Source organism: Theobroma cacao, unplaced genomic scaffold (assembly GCF_000208745.1).
Source record: "Theobroma cacao cultivar B97-61/B2 unplaced genomic scaffold, Criollo_cocoa_genome_V2, whole genome shotgun sequence".
Classification (NCBI taxonomy): Eukaryota; Viridiplantae; Streptophyta; class Magnoliopsida; order Malvales; family Malvaceae; genus Theobroma; species Theobroma cacao.
Genome location: NW_017234718.1, coordinates 91,106 through 107,841, shown reverse-complemented (window position 1 = coordinate 107,841; position 16,736 = coordinate 91,106). Strand labels below are relative to the sequence as shown.

The 16,736-nt window shown below is 34.1% G+C and overlaps 3 protein-coding genes across 4 annotated transcripts; 1 reads left to right on the top strand and 2 right to left on the bottom strand.

Moving 5' to 3' along the window:
• Positions 1 to 2,717: 2,717 nt before the first annotated feature.
• Positions 2,718 to 4,210, bottom strand: LOC18586898 (protein RESTRICTED TEV MOVEMENT 2). Its single transcript, XM_007010479.2, has 2 exons — positions 4,044 to 4,210; positions 2,718 to 3,581 (listed from the first exon to the last, which is right to left on the bottom strand). The coding sequence occupies exons 1-2, from the start codon at positions 4,162 to 4,164 to the stop codon at positions 2,845 to 2,847; spliced, it is 858 nt and encodes a 285-aa protein (XP_007010541.2). The 5' UTR covers positions 4,165 to 4,210; the 3' UTR covers positions 2,718 to 2,844.
• Positions 4,211 to 5,956: 1,746 nt separating this feature from the next.
• LOC18586899 (beta-glucosidase BoGH3B) lies at positions 5,957 to 11,919 on the top strand. 2 transcript variants are annotated; one of them, XM_007010480.2, is made up of 12 exons: positions 5,957 to 6,156; positions 6,312 to 6,525; positions 7,024 to 7,228; positions 7,536 to 7,626; positions 7,758 to 7,903; positions 8,602 to 8,845; positions 9,145 to 9,249; positions 9,389 to 9,571; positions 9,810 to 10,014; positions 10,192 to 10,684; positions 11,276 to 11,355; positions 11,469 to 11,919. In XM_007010480.2, the coding sequence occupies exons 2-12, from the start codon at positions 6,312 to 6,314 to the stop codon at positions 11,489 to 11,491; spliced, it is 1,989 nt and encodes a 662-aa protein (XP_007010542.2). In that variant the 5' UTR covers positions 5,957 to 6,156; the 3' UTR covers positions 11,492 to 11,919. The 2 variants fall into 2 exon arrangements, with proteins under 2 accessions (XP_007010542.2, XP_007010543.2); XM_007010481.2 differs by having other exon boundaries at positions 5,958 to 6,156; positions 11,472 to 11,919.
• Positions 11,920 to 13,870: 1,951 nt separating this feature from the next.
• Positions 13,871 to 15,861, bottom strand: LOC18586900 (cytochrome P450 94A1). Its single transcript, XM_007010483.2, has one exon. The coding sequence runs from the start codon at positions 15,656 to 15,658 to the stop codon at positions 14,150 to 14,152; it is 1,509 nt and encodes a 502-aa protein (XP_007010545.2). The 5' UTR covers positions 15,659 to 15,861; the 3' UTR covers positions 13,871 to 14,149.
• Between the last annotated feature and the right edge of the window lie 875 nt (positions 15,862 to 16,736).

Sequence of the window (16,736 nt, the reverse complement as noted above, 5' to 3'; positions counted from 1 at the left end):
CTTATGATTAATTAATGGCTTCACTCTCGGTGTCCCCAGTGGAGTCGCCATCTGTCATAACGTGCGGGTTCGAGAACCCGACCGCTAGGCGTCGGGGAAAATAATGTGGTGTGGGAGTCGCCACCAATCTTTTTTTATCTAGGTGTGATTGGACACCTATTAACCCGGTTCTAATCAACGAAGTCCTAAATTAATTTTAAGTTCGTCGAAAGAATGAGAACTGATCCACGTTTTTTAGAGATGGGTTCGGGATTGCGGTTATGCACGGAGAAGGGTTATCACCTCCGTGGCACCCATTCCATGAACGGTACCATTTAATCTTAAGTTATCCTATTATAGCCTACTTTTGATTTAGTCCCCGCTTATTAACTAATTTTCTATTAAACTGATTGCTTGAGTCTTTTATTTGGTTTTACATATGCACATGATGCAAGCGTAAAATGATGTCATGACTCGTTTATTTTAAATAATGGGGTCGGTAATCTTTTATTGGAAAATTATTCGAAGACCATCCCAACGCTTTGGTGAAGTCTCGAAATTTTCCTCACCTAGAGATATCCCTGGAAGAACTCGTCTCTACAAGCTCTTCAGGGAAATCCCATCATCGGAATTCCCGCATCATTTGCAAAATAAATGTGGCGTGTTATGACAGGATAAAATGCTGATGTCTACATGCACACGTTTATTGACTTAGGTGGTTCATAATTCACCCAACTATGTATTTAATAATTTATCATTTTGTTTATATGTTTATTATTATTTATTATTTTTCTTCATGGATTATTTATTTATTTTATATTTTTTTGTTTTCTACTTAAATCCATATCTTTTAATTAACGTTTTTTCATTAATATTTTACTTGATTATATAGCTTATCAAATAATTAATTAATTTATTTTCTTTAACGATTAAATTAACTTTATTTAGTAATATTTATTTAAACTAATTAACTAATATAAGTTCAAATACAATATTATGTAAATCTATTATTTTTTAATATATATATCATTTTGTTTAACAATGATTATTTGACTTAACGGGTATTGGAGTTTAGAGTTCGGATTTATCTTGACGCTTCGGTGAAAATCCGTATCGAACTTCACATTCAAAAAATCCCACTTAGAAGAGGCAACTCTTTACCTTTTTTAGGTGAAATTTTTGAATAATCATTTCATTTTTTTATTCTTCTTATTTACTTATCATTATTACTATATTTATTTAAAAAAAAGAAACTAAATCTATTATGAATTTTCTTTCTATTTATTTACTTATTATATATGTATATATATATATATATATATTCTTCTAAAATATACATCTTTACTATTATTTTTATTACTATCATCATTATTTTTTTTCTAGCATTAAAAGAAGCATTCATAATATATATATATATATGTATAAATAACTTTTCCTAATATGGTTTAAATCATAACAAAAAAACAAAAAAAATGTAATTTATTTAACAAAATGGGCTAACCCAAAATTAATTAAAATAAGCCCAAACCAAAGAGAATGGGTTATACCTTTCTGGGCTCGGATTAGCCCAGCTCAATAGCCCGTAGAAGCCCAAATCTGCTACACCCGGTCTGCTTCGCGAGCCTGCAAGGCAGAATTCAAAACGCACCGTTTGGTGCCTGTAGAGCCACTCGAAACGACACCGTTTAGGCCTGGACTTTTCAACTTCTGCCACTTCACTAAAACGGCACCGTTTTGCTCTCCTACACCTGGGTATAAAAACCCCTTTTTTGGCCTTTTCTATTATTTTCACCTTCTCATTTTCTCTCTCTAGCATCGTTCCTCCCACTTATCTCTAAAACTATTCTTTTTTCCTCTCTTCACCGGTGCCGGCATCCTCCACTTTCTCCTCCTAAATCCTTTGCCGGCTTCCTCACACTCTCTCTAACCTCAAAACCTCCATATCACTCTCCAAACCCCACCAATCGGCTCTAGATCTACTCCCTTAAATCGCCTCCGATCGGTTTCCCTTCACTTATTCCTTCCCTGCACCGACACCTCCCTTGTAACCGGACCCTCCTCTCTCTATTCAACGGCGATCGACTTTCTCTCTCTCTTTTTTTCACTGCCAGCCGACCACACCTACACAGATCAACTCCCCATCTTTCACACACTACCCGAACCCCCTTGTTAAAACACTGATTTTTTTTCTTTCTTTTTCTTTTTTGATTGATTTTTGATTTTTTCTCTTGTGGCTAAGGTAGCTTGCTAGTAGTTTAGGGTTTTTGATGGCTGATTTGTGACTTTTTTTGGTTGTTTGAACTTGGTTTTTCTTTGTTTTCCGATTGGTTTTTTTGGTTCTTTGGTTCTTGCTCTCTGATTTTGGCTTCTGCAGGTTCCATCTTTAAAAGCTGGGTTGTCCAAAAATTTGGACAACCTGGCAATGAGGTTCTGGCACCAAAGAGTTGGTAGCTAGAGCCCCATCACTCATGGTGGTTGGGGGAAGGGATGGCTGGGCGTACGCCCAACCATTCCTTTTTTTATTATTATTATATATATTATTTATTTTATTTTTTATTTTTTGAGGTGTCTACAGGATTAAAACAACTTTAAAAGTTATCAGTAGTGCAACTTGGGTACATGTTCTTGATTGTTAGGATCATTTTGGTTCAGTCTTTGAGAGTTTGAAGCAGTAATCAGCATGTATGGTGGAAGTGCTATATCATCTGTCCTCCCTCAGTAGGCTTCTCGGAACCATCTAAAATATCACATTCCAATATATATATATATATATAGAGCTTCAACTTGTAGCTAGGGTGATACATAATCATAGGCAACATGACTTATATATGACAGTGCATTTTGGTTCCAAAGACCCTAGCTAGTTTATGACCTTATTAAGGTATAAAATAGAGAAACTACTAGTGCTGCAATAATCAGGATGGCTGCGCCCATGTTGACTAATAATGACCTATCTTCATTCAGTTCCTCCACCATGCCTTTCTTTTCCAAAACAAGATTTGCCTTTACGGTTTCCTTTTCCTTCCCTTTTGCATCACTAGATTTCTGACTCTTTTCCTTTTCTTTCACTTCAACTTTATCAGCAACCATCGCTGAAGACATGGCTGATTCCTGGCTTTGCTCTTTATAACTTTCCTCTTCATTCTCTTCCTTCTTTTCAACCAACTTTTGTTCATCACTCGTGGAACCTGTCTTTGCCTTGTTTTCATCTATTGCCTTCGTTGAAACCGCACCTTCGTCGGTGGCAGTTGTTACCAGAGGAACGATTGCAGCTGCTTTATCCGGACGTTGTTTCTCTAAACCAGTGGTGGATGTTTGTTTTGAAGGACCAGTAGTGTCTTCATCCTCTCGAGTCACCCGGCCACCTACTGTTTCTTGAGGCTTTCTTGGGGTTAGTTGTGGAATAACATCCCTTGGAATTTTAAACAATAGAATTCCCCGCCCAAATTGTTTTTCCATTTTCGCCAAGATACAATCTTCAGGGATGCTGAAAGTTTCGTTTACAGGCAATACTTTGTTATTGGGAAGCCGACGCTCTCCTTGAACCTTCACCGTCCTATTCGAGTAGTCAGGTTTTATAGTTAATTGATCTGCCACAAATCCTGTATCACCAATTAATATTACAACATTAAAGTCTATCGATACAAATTTTTCGATTTATTGGATTTGAACTTTTTTTTATCGAATGAATACAATTTTGATCATTATCTTTTAAAATATGATATATAAAAAATTAAAATTTCAAAAAATATGTTTTAAAAAGTTTGATGCAAATCTTATTTTTAAAAATTTTATTAAAAAATAATGATCAAAATAATCAAAACAGAATGAGACAGAAAAAAAATATTAAAAATTGTTACCCTTTAAAAGGGAGTTTAAGGTTCTAATATTCCTTCCTTTGAACTTTTTTTGGTACGTACTGAAACTTAATAATAATGATCCATGCATTGAGATAACCCTAGGCAGATTAAACCCATATATACTCATTGGAGAAGCATAAAGGAATTGAAGGACATGTAAATGAGAGCTGAGAGCAACAAAAGTGATGAAATATAAAGAGGTACCAGGAAGATAAACAAACAAAAAACTTGCTGCTTCTTCATGCTTCCATTCTGATTTGGGTTTGAAATTCTGAGGTGGCTGTGGACCTGCACCTGTCGAAACCCCAACAGTTGTTGGCCTCATGGCAATCGTTTTTGATTTCCACTCTTGTCTCTGTATCAGACAAGCATGTAATAATGAATGTAATAACAATTGGTCTGTTATATATGTAATTACTTTTGGCCAAGTTTGAAGGCTGTATACCTGAAACTCCATTGAGATTGGTTTGCCCTCTAAATCAAGCAATTCTTTTTTGCTTTTCCTAGGTGTGGTTTGGAATCTTCGTCCCTCGTTACATATATATATGGGGCATCACTTATTCCTCACGAAACTCCCTTTCTTTGGCTTCTACTTTTAGGGTTTTTGCGATCCCTTAATCAGAACAATAAGCTACACAATGGCATGTTAGCTCTCTTCATCCATCGAAACTTTGTTTCTTGTTTATTCCAATTTTTTATACCTAGACCATAGGCAATGCAAAATACCTTGGATGCGTGCATTGATAGAGACAAGATGGTGACGAGTGACGGTAACAGTCATTTCTCAGTTTTTATTTTTTAAAAATGAAATTTGAAATATTGATAAACTTAATTATATAATTATTTTTAATTATTCCATATGTGAAATTCTGAATCGATTTTGCTTAGATGACATCTTCTTACCAAAGTTACTCTTATAAGAAACCCAATGTTCAACCATAACGTATGAAATCTAACATCAATTCTTTCTTTTCTCCTTTCGCTACAAATTGAATGCTTATTTTTCTAATGACACAAAGTTTTAAGAATATGATATTTTGTCTCTTACATTAAAGCTTTTACCGTCAAAAAAATAATAAAAGTTAGAGGGCTCATTTAAAATTACTATTTGGATGATGATATATTGAAAAAAATGCTTTTAATTTGGGAAAGAGTGGATATTAGTTTAAAACAATTCAATAAAAAAGTGGATTTTTAATTTTAGATGAATAGAGTTATGCAAATTACTGATTTACTAATCTTAGTATAATTGCTGGTTTACCTTTTTAACCTAGTCCCCAGTGTGCATAGTGTAATAATGGTCTTACTAATACATACTTGGATTATAAATTTTTTAAAATTTTTTTAATTTTTTATAATAGAAAGAATTTGAATTCAATTTAATGAATGAATATTTTAATTATGCAAAAATGTCATTAAAATGAAGGCAAAATGCTTTAAAAAACCCTTTGAACTATTCAAAAAAATTTAAATAAGTTCTTATTCATTTATTATATTCAATTAAATCGGTGTATTTTTACTTTTTTATTAAATAGATCATTAATGACTAATAGTTAACTAATTATTATTAATCAAAATAATACATAATAATACATGTTATTTTATATTCATATGACACTGACATAGAGTTTAAAAATACTACGTGATTATAACATTATGACATGTTATTATCTAATATAACATATCAACATATTATATCAGTGCCATATATCATAAAAAGACAATGTGATGCTTTGATTAATGACAGCCTGTCAAACTGTTATTTATTATAATTTATTTGATTCGTATAAAAATTTAAATTAATTATAAGAAAAAATAAAAATTTATTTAAAAATTTTAAAATAATTTAATAATTTTTGTTTAGATATTATGACGTAACTGAAATAGATGTGTCTTGTTCTTGCTTGTCTGAAAAAAATAGAAGTAGTTGCATTTCAAAGTCCGTGGGCTAAGTAAACGGTCGAAAATAAATGTCAAGATAGTTAGGTCAGTAAAAGGAAGAGGCAAGATTGAAGAAAGAAGATGGATGATGGAACCCCACTGTCAAGTCTCAACCGCATTGTAACTGTTTACGAAACCGCCCCCTCGTCCGAGTTTTGAGCCCACCACGTTGTCAAACACAAGTAAAAACAAAAGGAAACCGTCCCCTTCCCTGTATATGGCATTCCTTTACTCTCTCCTTTTCTCTCACTCAAACAAAAGCCATAGCTTTGCTGCTTTTTTTCTCCCTTTCTTAACTCTTTCTAAAGGCATAAATTAAGCACTTCACTTTATTTCTCTCTCTGCTGAAAAGGGTGTCATTATTTTCCTTTCACATGTAAGATTTCCTTCTCTTTCTCCTTTTTCAGGCAATGTAGCTGTTGTCTTTTTGTTCCTTAAGTTAAGCTGCTGCTGCTGTTTCTACTCTTTATGACTTCAAAACTTTGATGTTCATTATTTGTCTCTGAAAAAATATTGGGTTTTTGTCTTTAGATGGGAAGGGGTTTATTGAAGCTGGTTGTGGGGGTTTTGTGGTTGGGAATGGTGGTGGGAGCAGAGTATGTCAAGTACAAGGATCCCAACCAACCTGTAGCTGCTAGGATCAAGGATCTGATGTCCAAAATGACACTGGCAGAGAAGATAGGTCAGATGGTCCAGATTGATAGAACTGTTGCTACTGAACAGATACTGAGGGATTACTCCATCGGTAATATTTTTACTTCGTTTTCAACATTTCATTCTTTGTGTTGGTTCTGGCTGCTGCTGCTGCCAATGATTTTTTTTACCCCTTTTTGGTGGGTTCTGATGATAGTTGTTGATGGGGTCTACAACAATTTGGATATGGTTACCTCTAATACTTTATTTATTAATATTATTGTACCACAAAAAGTAAGTTTTGTTCAGCATTATATATTCATAATTTTATTGCTTACATAGTTTTTTTAAAAAAATATTTTATTAGTATATGTCTTCTAAATTATAGTATGGTCTTTTAAAATGTTAGTTCATTCAGGCCAAAAGGAGAAGAAAAAAAAAAAAACTTGGTTCATATGTAATGCTAGAAGCCATTTATAGTAGCAGTCTTTTGAACGGGCATGCTCTGTCTCTAATTGTGGTTTTTCTGTATTTTTTTTTTATGTTTTATGCATTTCTAAAATTTCTACTTGTTGACAGTCATTAATTCACAGTATCTTTTCTTGCACAGGGAGTGTGTTGAGTGGTGGTGGGAGTGCACCACTTCCACAGGCTAGTGCCGAGGATTGGGTCAATATGATTAATGCTTATCAGAATGGATCTCTGGCTAGCCGTTTAGGAATTCCTATGATTTATGGCATTGATGCTGTTCATGGACACAACAATGTTTATAATGCTACAATATTTCCACATAATGTGGGGCTTGGAGCAACCAGGCAAGCATGGCTGTTGATTTCTGTGTCTGGTGATATGTGTCATAGAATCACTTAATTATTGTGTTGTTGTCCTTGTATAACTTTCCATTCCTTAGTTCAAAGTACAAAGTGTATCTTTAGCATAAAAAATTTAAAAAGGAAAACATAAGTAATAGTTTGAATTCAATTAAATGATGTGAAGAGTTATATCTGCACTCTAAAAATTCCATTGTCTTTCTGCTGAAGGGAAAGAAAGAGTTGAACTTATATTGCTCCTCCTTTGGAATGCACTGCATGTCTGCATCTTAAATGAACTATTGATATGCAGGGATCCTGCGCTGGTGAAGAAGATTGGTGCTGCTACTGCTCTTGAAGTGAGAGCTACTGGAATTCCTTATGTCTTTGCCCCATGCATTGCGGTAATTTACATACTTTGTAGTAAGTTGAAAGAGTTGCTTCCAGTAATTTCTTCAACTTCTCAGATGCCTTCTGCAAATGAATTCACCATTCCATAATGCAACCTTCTTTTTATTTGACATTTTCTTTATAGGTTTGTAGAGATCCAAGGTGGGGTCGGTGTTATGAAAGCTACAGTGAGGATCATAAAATTGTGGAAGAGATGACAGATATTATATTTGGGTTGCAAGGAGATATTCCTTCTGGTTCTCGGAAAGGGGTTCCCTATGTTGGTGGAAAGTATGAACACTATCTGAGTTGAAACATACTTCATGCTATGAAATTGTATATACTCTTAGAAATTCTGCTGTATGGTTGTCAAACATTGAGGAGCTACATTCTTCTAGTAATACCGACTCTGCGTTTTATTAATGCCTTGGGCCTTCTTGTTTTATCCTAGAATCGATGTGCCAATGTTGGGTTGATTGGATCACTAATTCATACCCCTTAACACTCCCCATGATACCGTAACATGCCAAACTAAAGGTACCTAGACAAGTTATGTTACTTTGACTTGGGGGTGAATGTCGGATATAGGTATGTGTTTGCATTCAATTTTATCTAAGTTTTCCATATATTTGGACGGTTGGACCTGTATTCCCATGTTGGGTGGATACGTGTTGGACATGGGTACTTCAAAAAAAATCAAGAGTCAGAGCAACAAAATAGTCAAGTATATGAATTCCTTCTTGCATTACAATCTAAAGTATATATCCCTTGTCCTTTCAGTTATCTCGGATGCACTGTGAATAACAGGGTAATATAGTCTTCTCATAATTCATGAATAGTACAATTTACACAGCTTATATTTGGAATGGTATCACTAATGATGCCTCAATATTGTATTCTGTGTCTATAATACTGTTTGTCCGCTTGTTGAATCATCTTTGTTTTCTTTACTTGTTTTCTCCCTTCACTCTATTCTTAAATTCTGCTAGGGACAAGGTTGCTGCTTGTGCAAAGCACTTTGTGGGTGATGGTGGGACAACCAGGGGCATCAATGAAAACAACACTGTGATTGATGTGCATGGGCTGCTTAGCATGTACATGCCTGCCTATTCTTATTCTGTTATCAAGGGTGTTTCAACAATCATGGTCTCCTACTCCAGCTGGAATGGCGAAAAGATGCATGCAAACCATGAGCTGATTACTGGATTCCTTAAGAACACTCTTAAGTTTAAGGTTGAGTGTGGTTTGTATTTTCAGTATTTCTTGCAGCTTCTTCAGTTACTAAAATTTGCAAATGTATAACAGAAATAAGATTTTGCACTTAATAAAAAGATTGGACTAAGAATTCTGTTTTTGAGTTCAATTCTGGATTTAGCTATAAATACACAACTAATCTACTAAAAATGGCTCAAAAACATGCATTCATTCCTTATGCGTATGGACCAATAATCTTACACAAACAAATGCTAATGCTGTACTAATATTTGAGCCTTTCATGTTAATACAAGTTGTTTTCTGGATAAAATTTTCAGGGTTTTGTAATATCAGATTGGCAGGGAATAGACAGGATCACCTCACCACCACATTTGAACTACACATACTCTGTTCAAGCAGCAATTCAAGCTGGCATTGATATGGTTTGTAGCTTCTGTATGGACAAATGTGGAAGTACAATGAAGAAATCTGCTTTCATGCACTTGAATAATCAATACAAAACTCAAATCTTGACAATATCGATGCTTTCTAAGACTTGAAGTCTTGATCGTTGATCTGCAGGTCATGGTTCCCTTCAACCATACTGAGTTCGTTGATGATCTAACTTACCTAGTGAATAGCAAAGTTATTCCGATGGATCGTATTGATGATGCTGTAGAAAGGATTTTGCTAGTGAAATTCACCATGGGTCTATTTGAGAATCCTTTCGCTGATTTTAGTCTGGTCCATGAACTTGGAAGCCAGGTTAGTTAGCTTATCATAAAATGCCATGCTCCTACCTTTCAAACTAGATTTCATTTCAGAATCCAGCTTTCTTTGGATGATATTGATGTCAAATTAAAATCCATGACCATGGTTTCTGTAAAATCAAATCCTATTTGTTGGTCTCTCTTTTGTTGAAATTTTATGCAGCAAGTAATTTTCTGTCTCACGGTCCAAGTGCTCTTTGTAAAAGTTCTAAATGATCCCATTACTTACTCAGGCACATAGAGACTTGGCGAGGGAAGCTGTAAGAAAATCACTTGTACTGCTGAAGAATGGGAAAGGTGGAACTACTCCGTTACTGCCCCTTTCGAAGAAAGCTTCAAAGATTCTAGTTGCTGGCACCCATGCTGATAATTTAGGTTATCAATGTGGTGGGTGGACAATTAATTGGCAAGGATTTAGTGGCAATAACTATACAAGGGGTATGATCTTCTTTATATATCTATCTTCTTTAAATCTCCCATTTATTGCTTGCAAGAACCCTTTTTATAGGAAATTAGGAAAATAGCATCCATTTTTCTCTTGAAGCACGAAGAAAAAAAAAATCAATTGCAGACATAATGTGTAATCAATTTACTAAAATTCCTTTCTGTGATTAGGAACAACAATCCTTGGTGCCATAAACTCTACTGTTGACCCAAGCACAGAAATTGTCTACCGAGAGAACCCTGATGCTGACTTTGTGAAGTCTAACAACTTTGATTATGCCATTGTTGCTGTTGGAGAGCCCCCTTATGCTGAGACTGCAGGGGATAGCACAACTCTTACAATGATGGACCCCGGCCCAAGTGTCGTTACCAATGTTTGTGGAGCTGTCAAGTGTGTGGTTGTTATCATTTCTGGCCGACCCATTGTTATTGAACCATATGTTTCCACCATTGATGCCCTAGTGGCAGCATGGTTACCCGGCACTGAAGGCCAAGGGGTGATTGATGCCCTTTATGGGGACTATGGATTCAGTGGAAAGCTTCCAAGGACATGGTTCAAAACTGTAGATCAGCTTCCTATGAATGTTGAGGATTCACACTATGATCCACTCTTCCCCCTTGGATTTGGACTTAAAACTGATTCGGTTGCAAGCATTGTTTCACGGTATTCACCAATTACTTATTTTTATAATTTTGTTGGTCATGTATCAACGTATGCAGATGAAAAGCAATCCTGTGATCCTGTCTTTTCTTTTCTCCTATCTTTCCCCAGCCCCTTTCTCATTCATTTTTAGCCAAAACTTGATACTTCAAAAATATCTGATTCTAGAGAATGCAACAGGCAATGGTTTCTGTCCAACAACCAATTGAAAAAAACTATGCTGCCAGTATGCAACATGTCATGGCTGGTGGCCGTGTATGCTGCACTAGTATGTCCTGTTTTAACATGCAAGGTCCAATAATATGCACAATTGCCAGTGGCAGTCGTGACAACCAATTATTCTGTTTCTTTGCGAATGTGAGGCATTTGCTAAAAATTAAAAGAGAAGAAAGAAAAAATATTTTATATATAGCTTAAAAATAGAAATGATTTATGTTCCATGTACTTTTTGATGGCTTTAGTTGCTTGTGATAAGAAATTTTAATTTTTCTTTTGATGAAGAAATTTCATTATTCAATCATTTTATAAATTCCATATGTTTTGGTTATTTCTATGGATGTTCCTTTCTTACATGGTTGATGTTGTTGTCTATAGGTCAACCTCAGCTGCTGCTTTGGAAGGGCCATGCTTGTTTATCCTTATAATAACCATAAGTTTGAGTTTCTATTTCACAGGTACCCTTTTCCATTCTTTCTTGCTCTTGAACAGCTTCACTGCTTTTTCAATGCTTATCAGAAGGAAATTTATACTCATTTGATTTGTTGATGAATGTGCTGAATTGATATAGCAGGTAAAATACCGATTTACTGAAGCTCTTACTTGAAGACTGCAAGAGAGGTGGTTGCATACGTAGGGAGGGTTACGTGCCGCTTAACATTTTCTGCTCTCAGAGTAATGTCAACTGACTTCCTAGCATTTTACAAGAGTAGCACCATTCTCAATTCCCAAAATGCCATTTAAATTGATTTTTCTGCCAGAAACTGGTTGCAGCAATATGTAGTTTTAGAAACCATTGATGTTTTGAACTTGTTTTCGGCCAGAATAGATTTTCAAGGGCTCACTGTCACTTCCCTTAGCCACAGAGAGAAAGAGAGAGGGAGGGGCATTCAATTTATTTTTAACAGTGATGAGTAAATTATCTTCTCTGATTTTCTCAAGGCATGGAGTGAATCTATGCCGTAAGTTCTTTGCATCATTGGTACAGAAATAACAGTAATCTGCTTTTGTTTCCAATAAAACTTAATTTATACAACTCAGGCTTAGCCCAAGGGTTAGAATTTCTGCTCTCCTTGGTGCCACCTAATACGTACAAAAAATATTATTTACTTGTAAATACAAAATAATAAGATTAAATGCTTAATTTAGGATTTAACATTTATCATATATTTCAGAATTCAATATGTTATTTTACTCAAATTAGGATGCAATATTTTGGATTTTATGCAGTTAAAGAAAATAGATAATAAAAGGTTTAGAATAGACTTAATATATGGGACGACAATAAGGCACGAATTTAAGTGAGTTTGAGTTTAAGGTAATCTTGTTGACAATGTTACGATACGAATAAATTGTGTCTTAATGATTAACTCGTTTAAGACCTATTTAATTCATGATTAATTAGTCATGTTATCCGTGCCCTCTTATAATCTATGATCCGTTTATTATTCATTAATTTAATTATGTTTATGTGTTAAGTAGACACATTAGTACATGGTCAAGACCTGTTTATTGATCCAAATAGATACTAATATTTTTATAATGATTAAGATCTATGGATGTTGAATTTTATTATATTTGATAAACATTATGATATTTATAATTTTTTAATGTAAATTTGAATAATAAAATTATATTTTAATTTAATCATGTTAATTTATTAATTGTGTTGATTGTATCAATCATGTTAATTATAATTGTGTTAATCATGTAAACAAATCATATCATGTTGTATAAAATTTGACTTGACATATTTAATAAACATGTTAACTATGTCGTGTCATATCATATTACATATTTATTAAATATATCTGTGTACGTGTTTAAGATCATAATATAATTAATTAATCATGTCGTGTTTATGTTTATCCATATAATTGTTAATATCTTATATTTACACGACACGATTAAAACATAAAACACGAATTGTCAAGTCTAGCTAAGAATTATTTTCTCTAGCAACCCTAACTTTTTTTTATTGAATTGTCAACTTTGGTCATTGATTTTTTATAAAAGTATAATCTAAAACATTGCATTCTAATCTCAAGGAAATAATAAATTGAATTTTGAAATGAAATATTTGACAAATATTAAATCTCAATATGGGCACTTAGTCAAATAATAATGTCTATTACAGTTTAGCTTTTGTAGTCATTAAAGGCATTAATTAGTCGAAAATAGTTACCCTAAAATCATGGTATTTTTTGTTTGAAAGAAAATCATGGAATACAAATTTGGTCAGGAAATAGAGCAAATTACTCTTTAGAAGAGCTGGGTTGAGTTGACATTTGCACTTGGAAGCCTCTGTACTTTTTCTACGTGAGATTGTGGCTTTTCATTTTTATTATATTTGAAAATATTATTAAATTTTTTTGAAAAAAATTTAAAATTTTTTATTTTTATTACATTTAATCAAGTTTATCTATTTTTATTTTAAAATTAAATAAATTTTTATAATTTACTGTTGATTAATTATCATTAATAAAAATATCACTTCTTATTTTATACTCATATGTCAGAATGTGAAACATGAAAACTGACCATGATCTTTATCAGATCAATATATTACGCTATGTCACTATTTATTAAGACATGTTAACATTTCACACTAATATAATGTAATATAAAATGACAAATAATATTATTTTTACTAACAATAGTTAATTAATTATAAATTACAAGCATTTGTTTGAATATCATTTAATTCAAAACAAAATATAAATATTTGATTAAATATAATAAAAAATAAATATTTATTTAAATAATTTTAAAAATTATTATTGTATATTATTTTTAGGTAAAATATCTTGATCTTTTTAAATTTTATTTGAAATTAAAGGAAAATTTATTAGCTTTCAAAATAGATATTTTACTTCAAAAATATAAACACCGTTAACAGAAATTATAAAAAACTTAAAATATTTTTTTTATTAATTTAAAAAATTATTATTATATTTAAAAATAAAACACCGATTACCACCGATCCATGCCATCATTGTTATTATTATAACAATAATAATTCAGGACAACATCACATTAACGAGACTCAGAAGAAAAAGCCAACACCATGCCATCATTGTTTGGTTGTCTTTTCCTTTATAATTGTATTACATGCAATATGCTTATTAGCGTGTTGGAAAAACCATACACATGAAATGGATAATTTAGTTAATTATAGAATACATCACTGATGATGCTAAAGTGAAGAAGCCCAGTCCATTCTAGTTGTAGAAAAAAAACAAAATTCCACTCTCATCTTTCCTTTATTTGTACAGGTAATCCACCTTTCATCCTAAGAGTCAAAGACAACAAGTGCTGAGGGCACTTGTCCTTACCTGGTACCTCAACCACGAACCTCTCCGTCACCGCTGCTACAATCGACTTCATCTGAATGTAAGCCATGTCTTTCCCTAGACACATTCTTGGTCCGGCATGGAATATGGGAAACCGGAATGGACTTTCTTGCTTGCAGTTTCCGTTTTCATCAAGCCATCTTTCAGGCAGATATTCCTTGCAATTCTTGCCCCATATTGCCTCCATGCGCCCCATTGCATATGTATGGTAAGTGAAAAACCAGTCTTTCCCAATAAATGTTCCATCTGGGAGAATGTCATTGCGTAGACAAGCTTTTGTATCGACAGGAACTGGGGGGTACAATCTTAAGCTTTCTGAAATTGCAGCATGGAGATAGTGCATGTCTCGAAGCTCATCGAAGGTATATGCGTCGCCGATGCTTTTCCCATTTCGTTGTCGAATCAATTGAAGCTCCTTTCGTATTTTTAGCTCGACGTTTGGGTTTACTGATAGCAGCCAAAAGAACCAGGTCAAAGCTGAAGATGTGGTGTCTCGCCCTGCCAATATGAAGCTTATGATGATATCTCGGAGAAACTGAGGTGAATTGTCATCGTTTCTGATGAACCTGGACAGTAAATCTTCGTCTTGATTCTCAGCTTGGGCTTCTAATCTTTTCTGTATGATGTCATCTGCGAATTCGTGAACAATCTTGATCGAGTTCCTTAAGTTTCGCTCTGACCCCATGTTGAAAATCTTCTTTATCTTGAAAAAAAGGGGGAAGGCATACATGAATCTACCAGAACTAAGAGAGGCAGCATCTTCAAAAGCACGCATGAACTGAGAACCAGATGTTCCATCGCCTCCAAGACAACCAGGGTCGACGTTGAAAGCTAATTGACATATGTTATCAAACGCGTATTGCTCCAAAATATCCTGCAAATCCAATACCTGTAGAGTTTTTGAAGCATGGTTTAAGACCGGAATCAACCTTGTGGAAGTCTCGACCCTAACATTGTCCATGATGAAATTCCGGAGCGATTTGGTATTGAACTCGTAGCTAGCTGTTTTCCTTTGAATTTTCCATAGTTCACCATCAGAGTTAAAGATTCCTTGGCCCAGGAAGTCCTTGAGAAGGAAAATGAACCGCTCGCCTTTGGGATAGTTGTCGAAGTTGGTCTTGAGAACGTGCTCGACGTTTAAAGGGTTTGCAGTGATGATCCCATGGACTTTACCAGGGCGACGAAAGACAGATGTGTTGGTGGGACATCGGCTCAGAATATCGGTTGTCCAATCAAGAAATCGATGCCGGTTTCTCAAGAAATCAGGCAAGGCACCGAGTATGGGGTAGATTTTGAACCCCTTATTATCATCTGGTTTTTGGTGTGAAGTGAAGAAGTAATAGTAAGAAAAAAGAAAGACGAGAAACAGGAGGAGCAAAGGTTGGATTGAGAAGATGATGAGCTCCATGGATAGAACCAGAGAGAAAGGTAGAGAATAGAGATATCCAGCAGAAGTGATCAGATAAGATTTGTTGCCTTGTTGCCTGTTGGAGAAAATTAGGGAGAAAAGCACTGGGCTTTACGAGTCACGAGTTACCAAGACAACAACCTCCCACTGACAATTTCCCCTCAACAAACCTCCTACTAAAAATATAAAGTAGATAAGCTATTGTTTGATTTAAGTGTCTAACAAATTTTATTGATTTTTTAATATATAAATAAATGACTAATATTTCTTTAAGAAGTTAGCTTTGAAATTGGAAATTTTAATTTTATTTATTTAATGATGAGGATGTTGGATTATAGAACTTGATAGAGAAGATATGGACGTGGAAGCATGAGCTGCCGCATGGAGGAGATGAGCAATGGGAGGCTCTGTCTTTTCCTAGGTTCATCTAAAGTCGTGGACCCCACTGTTATATTTATCCAGCTGATTTTGTTGTCCACGTAACCCATTCTTCTAGTCCTCAATTACAACTCAAATGAGTTGATTAATTGTATTCCCATGGGCACTAAGAACTAGATTATGCCAACAATCCGGTAACAAAGAAAAAAGTAAAAGAATATTTCATTAGGATCAAAATCCAATAATATTATTGTAAACCCTAAACCCTAAACCTTAAACTTTAAACTCTGAAACCTATACCCTAAACTCTAAGATGAAATTCAACTAATATTATATTGATTAATTGTTTTTCATTCTCAAGTATTTTTTTGGTTAAAATATCTAGGAAGCCTTTGTACTAAGGTATTTTATTCAATTTAGTTCATCTACTCAAAATCACAATAATTTAATCTTTCAATTTTGAGAATTGCTTCAATTTAATCTCTCTTTAACGAAATCCAATTTTACAATTAAAGGGGATGATGTGACGCTAACGTGGCAGAACATAATAACGTGCATGCCATGTGATACTAACATGATGATGTGATAGTGTCACGTGGCACTAATATGATGAGGTGGCAATTCTTACGTGGTACTGACATGTTGACATGTCAGTGCCACGTGGCAAATAAAAAAAAATTTAAAAATTTTTTTGTGTCAC